This window comes from Coffea arabica, chromosome 10c (genome assembly GCF_036785885.1).
Source record: "Coffea arabica cultivar ET-39 chromosome 10c, Coffea Arabica ET-39 HiFi, whole genome shotgun sequence".
Taxonomy (NCBI): domain Eukaryota; kingdom Viridiplantae; phylum Streptophyta; class Magnoliopsida; order Gentianales; family Rubiaceae; genus Coffea; species Coffea arabica.
Genome location: NC_092329.1, coordinates 537,114 through 546,167, shown reverse-complemented (window position 1 = coordinate 546,167; position 9,054 = coordinate 537,114). Strand labels below are relative to the sequence as shown.

At 33.6% G+C, this 9,054-nt stretch overlaps 1 protein-coding gene across 1 annotated transcript; it reads right to left on the bottom strand.

The window, feature by feature from the left end:
* Positions 1–1,024: 1,024 nt before the first annotated feature.
* LOC140016170 (putative wall-associated receptor kinase-like 16) lies at positions 1,025–1,419 on the bottom strand. The gene is made up of 2 exons (XM_072069605.1): positions 1,300–1,419; positions 1,025–1,234 (listed from the first exon to the last, which is right to left on the bottom strand). The coding sequence occupies exons 1-2, from the start codon at positions 1,417–1,419 to the stop codon at positions 1,025–1,027; spliced, it is 330 nt and encodes a 109-aa protein (XP_071925706.1).
* Positions 1,420–9,054: the final 7,635 nt, after the last annotated feature.

Below are 9,054 nucleotides of genomic sequence, written 5' to 3'. Positions count from 1 at the left end.
ATCTCTTGAGATCTTGTAAACAAAGTGTGCAAAAGTCACTCACTGGTTCAGAATCGTTTGTATTTAAAGGGAACCAAAAATGGGCTTCAATAATGCTTCCAACGGATAGTAGGCAGATGAAGAGTCAGCTAGCCGTTGGGGCCGTCGGACGTCCGACAGATGAATCACCGCCCGATCCCATCGTCCGAAAATCAGCCAAGTTGTCGTTCGGACGTCCGATGGGATATTATCGTCCGACAGCATCTGCTTCCGAACGTCGTCAGAGAGTCATCAAAACTTTGCAGAATTTCTCGGACGTCCGATGCGATCGATGTGCGTCCGAAGCGTGCGTCCGATCCTCCCGGACGTCCGATGCTTCCTTACGAGCGTCCGACAGAGTTTCCTTCTTGATGTTCTTCATTCTTTCGGACGTCCGACAGCTTCCTTTAGGACGTCCGACATGAGTGCCCTGTTTTTGCTTCTTCTTTTGGTTGATTTTCTTTCCTTGACAACTTTTGTACCTGATTCTCTTAAAAGCAAAACACTTATATTTGAAGAGAATTAGATAAACATTTCAAAGTGCTTTGTGATCATCAAAATCAAGAATAACACTCGTGTATACATAACTATTACATACACACGAATAAGAAAATACACCCAAATGAATCGTATAAAACACTACAAATATACCCGACAAATATAGACAAATATATTGAATACTATATTTCAATAGAAAAGAAACTACTAAATAAGTGGGGAATAAATAAAAGAGATAAGGAAAGAACGCATCCGAAAAATTGATAACGGAGTTCGGCAAATTTTGCCTAATCTCCGAGCACCACTCAAGCTACCCGCTTTTATAAATTTGGGAGAAGAAAGAATTACAAAAGAATTACAAAATCCTTTTTGGTGTAATTCTTTTGTTGGTGTTTGGTGTAATTGAATTGATTTGCTATAACTCTCAAGCCCTTACCCAAGCTCTCAACTCTACCGATGTGGAATAGAAATTGATGCCACAAATTCAACAATTGTGACTTGAAAAAGTCTACAATTTAGGTTTTGAATTCAACAGAACCCTCGAATGCCTCGTTGATAGACTCATTTCTTCTAATTCCAATGCTACTTCTTTCATGGTTGGCCTATCTTCCCCCTTGACATTTAAGCATCTTTTAGCTAGCATAGCAACTTCTTTCAGTTGCTCAGCATTTCTTTCAGTGTCGATATTATCATCCAGAACTTCAAACAAATGGTTATCCTTTATTGAAGAAAGAAATAACTTGCCAGACTTCTCTCTCTTGCAGATCTATCAAAGCACAGTACCTTCTCTCCTGTCAATAGCTCCACAAGAACAACCTCAAAGCTATAGACATCACTCTTCTCAGTTAATTGACTAGTCTGCAGGTACTCAGGGTCTAAGTAGCCAATTGTTCCTTGCACCATCATTGGTATCTCACATTAAATCATGGGTACCAATCTTGATGTTCCAAAGTCTGACACTTTCGCTGTGTATTTATCATCTAGGAGTATGTTGACCGACTTCATGTCTAGATCAACAATAGGAGGAGAAGCAACAGAATGCAAATATGAAAGTGCCCCTGCAGTTTCTATGGCTATCCTCAAACGAGTATCCCAGCATAGAACTGAGGCCTTGGCTTTGTTTTGCACATGATCAAAAAGTGTTCCATTGTTGATGAATTCATAAACTAGAAATTGGAAGAAGTAGTTTAGTAGTAATAGGAAACAAGAGCAGAAAGGCATTATCGTTTGCTTTATCTTTTCTTTTTTCTCGGAACGAGCCTAATAGTAGGTAGTTTTTCTTCTTTTCACAAGAAACAAACATGCATCTTTCCTTTTCTTTTTCATCGCATTTTTGGAGAATGGCTGTAGGAATAAACTCAAATATTTTGCGCGTGGTTTTTTTCCATGACGATGAACTAAACTTCCCTTTCTAGTCAAAAAACAATAGAAGATTTGGTTTATCTAAAATTGTGAGATCAAATTAATTATTTACTTGTATTCGTATGTTTTCTGATTTAATTTTTTATGATTTTTATATTATTTGAATATTTTGGTCCGATATTAAATTGATCTAATAACCTAAAATCAATTAAAGCAGTTAAATTCATAATTATTTGATTGCTTTAAATTAGTGGTAACTGGTATGATTGAATTTGTGTCAGGAGAATATATGGATTAATTTAAAATAACCCTCATAGCGCGTTATTTGGTTAGAACAGGATTTCTCTAATTCTTAAGGCAATTAGGAAATTGAATTCTAAGATCGTACTTAGGGTTATTTCTTCATTAGGATAGTGGTTAATGGCCGTACTTTAATCACCAATACAGTAAGAAGAAATTGACTGTTATCGCTTGTTTGACAGTTATAACTTATTTATTAGTTAAAAGACCAAATTATCATTGCATCGATGACCAATTAAGTGAACTATTTTTGAAGTTATTTTGATTCAATTTTAGCACATTGTTATTTTAGTTTTTTTTATTGTTATTATTTTCATTTTATAAAAATCCCCCATACCTTGAATTCTAGAAAAAACTAATTCTCTCCAATCTCTATGGATTCTACCCTGCTCACCACTATTTACAAAATTCATATTTTTTTTCAAATAGGCATTTTTAATTATACAATCTCGACATCTATCAATTAAAAGCATCTAAATATGAAACAAACTTGTAACTAAACAAGACAAATAAGAACAAGAACAAAGTTTAGGAAGAAGAATTCTTATTCAATGTTTTGAAAGTTGAATCATTGAATACCTTCATAAGTTAATCTCACAAATAAGTTTGGTACAAAAATGCTCTTACTTCCCTTGCAAAACTCTTAAACTAATTTTGAAACTCACAATATGAAACTAGAGTTAAAACTAATTTGTACTTCTACTTCTACTCTACTTCTTTATACTAATTCATCCTTAGAAGATGCCACAAGATACTTCAAATCAATGAGATATAAGAGGTATCTATAGATGTTTTTGAAAAAGAAAATGTACTCATAATGTTGTCATAGAATTGTTCTTCATTTTTTCAACTCAAGTTTGCTGGATCTAGCCGGATTTTATGAGAAAAAATGGTTCAAAAAGTAGTGTAAAATAAGTGCAAGTTGTAGAATCAACTTGTAGCACATAGTCAGGGATTTGCAAGGTGGATCTACGATACCTCGTAGATCTGCCTCGCGGCTCTTCCTCTTTTGCAGTTTTGCACTTTCTGTTCAAAATTCAATTTTATTTTATTTTTGGACTAATTTCAACGGCAATTTTCTTGATGATGTAAGCTGAATTAACTCTTACACCAAACATGAAAGTTGTAGTTCTTTGAATTAGTTTTCCGATGCATCAAAAATCAACTCATTTGGATATCTGTAAGATGAAAAATAATCAAAATACCCTGACTAGTCACTGCCTTATTTCAGCTTTTGACAAAAATTTTGCCCGACTGTATTTTGGCTTTTGATAGAGATTTCACTAATTGATATTCAAGTTTGGAGATGATTTAATCAACTAGTTTAAAATTTTTGACTTACTCAGCACAAGTATCTTAACGAATAGTCATACAAGTTGAATTAGTGAAGCCATTTTTGGGTGGTCAGGCTACAATCTTTGACTTTTGGAGGTTTCAACCAAGTATAGACGTAGAAATTTTCTCCAATAAATGGTTTATAAAGTCTATTTACAAATTATCTGCATGCTTCAAGAAGACACTTAAAGCCAAACTATCTTTGGCCTTATCATTCTCACTAGCGTCCTGAGCAAGTGTAGATTCAATATATTGATGTAATTTACATGTCTTGAGATGAACTATTATTTGTTTCTGTCAAAAATTGAACTTCACCTTTATTTTGAGTTTTTAGACAGAACAAACAATATTGCAATTAGAGTTTGCCATAATTTACTATATCTCTAATGCCACTCTGATGGATTCAAACAAATAAACACACTTAAACCCACAGAAAGAATCAAGAAAAATAATATAGAGGCAAAGGAAATTCTTCAGCCATTCATCTAATGAGGCTGCGGCCTTTTTGTTTCATATGAAAAGAAAACGACACAAAGCTGTGGCACTATAAGCCCTATTGGCTTTTTAACTAGTACACTACTAGACCTCTAACACCAGTAGTAAAGGAATAATCCCATACAACTCCAACTCCACTAACCAATTAATTAATGACACGTGGCTACACTAATATAATAATGTTTGGTTAAATTTTTTTCTACAGGCGTTGCTCAATTCCTTAGCAGTGTAAGCTTTGCATTTTCAATATCCTCAGCAGGTTACTGCTGTTTTAGCACTTTCAACATTTTTCTAAAAAGCTTCTCATTGCGCTTATTTTCGTGTATCTTCTTCACCATGTTGTACAAACAAAAAAGTTGTGATCAAAAGAATCAACATGCTAGCTCGTACAGTAGTATCTATGTAAATTCTCGATTAGGTTAATACTAAATATCACAATCAAGACACACATAACAGACACCTTATCATCATCTGCAACACCATCACTATAAAAGATAACATTAAACACTAATTCCATGGAAGACCATTTCTGACTACTTTTCGTGTACTATGAATGAAATTACAAAAGGGATGGATGACTTACCAGTAATAATTGCTGTCCTGTTCCCCTTGCACTTGATTTCGGCAATGGCTTTTGTTAAAGTGGCTTTGTCCCACATTGCCTTATAAGTGCACCAAATCAAGAGAGATTTAGTTGTTTGTTTGAGCCTTTGGATCATCAAACCTTTTGTTTAGTAAAATATTTTTGGGCTCTCTTGTATTTTAAGTATTAGATGTTTTGAGTCTAGGAACACTTTTCTAAAACATTTTTGTACTCTCTTCTTCATAATAAAATATTGCTCTTTCTCTACCCATAGATGTAGGTCAATTTAAGTGAACCACATAAATTCTTGTGTTCCTATTTTATTTATTTTTTTTTATTTTTCTTTTGAGGTTACCAAAAATCCTTTTCGTCAATTTTCTGGGGCCATATCCAACAAATTGGTATTAGAGATTCTTCGGAGGTTTTGAATTTTGTGACAACAATGACAATAACAAAGACTATTGTCGAAAAATTCGATAAAAATATCAACTTCAGGATGTGGCAGTTCAAGATGGAAGCCATTTTGGTTTAAGACGGAGTTGATTTAGCGACACAGGGAATTGAGAAAAAGTCAGAGAATTTGACAGATGCAAATTTTGCTGAGATGGATAAGAAGACTCGGTCTAGTATTATTTTAAATCTCTTTGATGAGATTTTGCAGGAGGTAGCCACTGAGAATTTAGCAAAAGCCATGTGGGATAAAGTTAAGGCCTTTTACATGAAGAAAACGATTGAGAATAGGTTTTATTTAAAGCAAAATCTGTATATGCTTCACATGACTAAAATTACATTTATACTTCACATCTTGATAAATTTGATTCTATTATTATGAACTTGGAGAACATAGATTCCATTTTTATGACGGAATTGTTAGAGTGGATGTTCCTTTTAGAAGGGCAGAATCAAAGTATAGTGTTGAACAAGGAGGTGTAACTGTTGAATTCTACGGCGGCGAACTCAATGGAGTCAGTTATAGCGATCATAACGTCATATTCAGCTGTGTATTTGCACCCAAGAACCTCCAAGGTACCCAAAGAGATGAGATTTTTTCAAATCAAGAACATGTCTAACATTAATGACCATTCTCACAATACCATCATGCATTTTAATTCAAATTGTACCTTATCAACAACATCACAAATGGTATTATTGCCCATCAAAATAATTCTACCATTATAAGATTCATAAGTGAAAAATAAATTTCTATTAGGACACATGTAATAAGAGCATTCCAAATCTAAAATCCATTTATTTTAAGATATTGTCCTGTCATTAGTCACAAAGAAAATATTTCCTTCATTCTCATCAACTGCAGCACCAGTTTTGGCAGTCTCAATATTTTTTTCACTAGGTTTTCTCTTTTGTTTCAATCTAATTTTTAATTTAAAATAATTTATCTTAATGTGCTCCATTTTTTGACAATAATTGTACTCCAAATTTCTATGCTTGAATTCAGATTTAGATTTAAATCTATTGTCAAATTCTTTTTTCTCGATTCTACTCTTAATAACTAGACTTTCTGCCTGATCTCCACAAAATTCTTCAATAATATCCCTGTCAATCTACTCCTTAAATTTTAATGCAGATTTAATTTTTCGATACGAAAGGTACTCTCATTGTAATGAAAGTTTGCAGGTTTGGAGTTTATATATTTTGCAGGAATCTACTATCACAGGTTCAGTCGCAGTTTCATCATCATCATCTTTATCTGATTCTGACATCACCAAATTGTGGCATGTGCGTTTGGGACATATGAGTGAGAAAAGTTTGGGCATACTGAACAAAAGGGAACTTTTTTGTGGTCAGAGTACTGGTGATTAGAATTTTGTGAATACTGTGTCTTTAAAAAGCATAAAAGAGTTAGCTTTACTTCACCAGTAATTCATAAGACGAAAGGTACTCTTAACTATATTCATTCATATTTATGGGATTCACCTAGTGTTCTGTCTAAAGGATGGTATCAGGTATATGTTGACTTTCATTGATGATTATTTAAGAAAAGTTTGGGTTTATTTCTTATACATAAGAATGATGTTTACCTCACTTTCAAAGAATGGATAGTGTTGATTGAAAAACAAATAGATAAATAGATCAAGAGACTTAGAATAGATAGTGATATGAAATTTTGTGCAAGAGAATTTGATGAATTTTGCAGGAATGAAGGGATTGTTTGGCATCGCACTGTCAGGATGACGCTTCAGCAAAATGGTGTGACTAAATGTATGAACAAAACGCTTTTGGAGAGAGTGAGGTACATGATCTTTAATGCAGGATTGACAAAAGACTCTTGGACAGAGGCGATTTCTATGACTTGTTATAACCGTACTCGTTCTACTGCTCTTGATTTTAAAATTCCTGAGAAAGTTTGGTCAAATACTTCTGCTGATTATTTTGATTTAAAATTTTTTGGATATCCAGCATATATGTGTATAAATGATGAAAAATTAGAATCCCGAACTAAAAAGTGTATCTTTCTTGGGTATGCTTTTGGGGTGAATGGATACAAATTATGGTATCCTGATCTCAAATTTTTAAAATTTAAAATCAGTAGAACTGTTAGTTTTGATGAATTCTCTATATTTTTTTCCAAGAAAGGGTCCTCCAGTTCTTATCAATCAAATGATAGTATGCAGAAGCATGTAGAGATTAAGATTGGTAGTTCTGGTCCTTCTACTCAACAAGTGCCAGTAAATGCATCTGATTGTACAGATGAAAATAATTCAGAAGAGGAAGAATGTTTCATTACCAAAGATAGACCAAGAAGGGATATTCGACCACCACAAAGATATGCAAATTTGATTGCATATGCTTTGTTTGTTGTAGAAGAAACTGATGTAGTTAGTGAGTCTACTACCTAGTCAGGGGCAATTTCTTGTGATAATTTTGCTAAGTGGTTGATTGCAATGAATGAAAAAATTAAATCTTTCCATTGAAATGGGACTTGGGTTCTTGTGAAACGGCCTTCAAATAAGAAAATTGTTGGATGCAAATAGGTCTTCAAGAATAAAGAAGGTATTCCAGGGGTCGAAGATGCAAGGTACAAAGCACGGTTGGTTGCAAAAAACTATAATTAGGTACAAGATGTTGATTTTAATGAAATATTTTCACCTGTTGCTAAGCATAACTCTATTCGTGTTTTGCTTGTGTTTTGCTTGTTTTAGTTGCCATATATGATTTGGAGTTGGAGCAACTTAATGTTAAAACAACTTTCTTACATTGTGAACTTGAAGAGAACATTTATATGAAACAAACTCGGGGATTTGAAGTTGAAGAAAAGGAAGACCATGTTTGTTTACTGAAGAGATCCTTATATAGATTGAAATAGTTTCCAAAACAGTGTATAAGAGGTTTGATACTTTTATGTTAGATCATGATTATTCAAGAAGTATGTATGATAGTTGTGTTTATTTCTGAAAATTAAATGATAGTTCTTTTCATTTAGTTGCTATTTTATGTTGACGACATGCTCATTGCTGTCAGGAATTTGTCAAATTTTCACACTTCGAAATTACAATTAAGTAGCGAATTTGAAATGAAACATTTGGGAGCAATTAAAAAAATTCTTGGCATGGAGATCAAGAGAGACCAAGGAGTTGAAAAGCTACTCTTGACCCAAGAAAATTACCTTGAAAATGTCTCAGAGAAGTTTGGCATAAAAGATGCTAAACCTGTGATCACTTCTCTTGTTAGTCATTTTCGACTATCTGCTACTCAATCACCATAGTCAGTTAAAGAAGAAGAGTATGAGGCACAGGTTCCTTATTTCAGTGTAGTCAACAGTATTATGTATGCAATGATTTGCACTTATATAGATATTACACAAGCAGTCTGTTTAGTTAGCAGATATATGTCTTGTCCTGGAAAAGTGCATTGGCAAGCTATGAAGTGAATTCTCAGATACTTGCGAGGAACTTCTAACTGTTGATTGGGGTTTGGGAGAAATAATAATACTTTGGTTAGTTTTGTAAACTCTGACTATGTCAGGGATCTTGACAGAAGAATATCACTTTTAGGTTACATATTTTGTATTGGTAGTTATACAGTTAGGTGGAAAACTACTTTACAATCTATTGTAACTTTATCTAGAAGTTTCATGATTGACATGACCGAGGCAGAATATATAGACATGACCGAGGCAATCAAAGAAGTTTCGTGATTGAAGGGTTGTTTGGTAAATTCAATCTACATCAAGGTGTTACTACTATTTACTCTGATAGTCAAAATGTCATTCATTTGACTAAAGACCAATTGTATCATGAGAGGATGAAGCACATTGATGTAAAATTTTATTTCATTCGAGATACTATTGCTAAGAGAAAAGTCCTTGTTCAAAAAATCAGTACCAAAGAAAATCCTGCTAACATGTTTGCGAAACCTCTTCCAGTTTACAAGTTCAAACAAGGGACTTGATTGGAGTTCGTTGTTGGTGATTTAGGTATATTGGGACTTATGTGGAAAAGTTA

Excerpts from the sequence above, each read along its gene's own strand:
- LOC140016170 (XM_072069605.1), bottom strand. The coding sequence starts at position 1,419 with ATGGTGCAAGGAACAATTGGCTACTTAGACCCTGAGTACCTGCAGACT. Across the intron at positions 1,235-1,299 it reads AGCTATTGACAGGAGAGAAG|GATAACCATTTGTTTGAAGT; the intron begins GTACTGTGCTTT and ends TCTTCAATAAAG.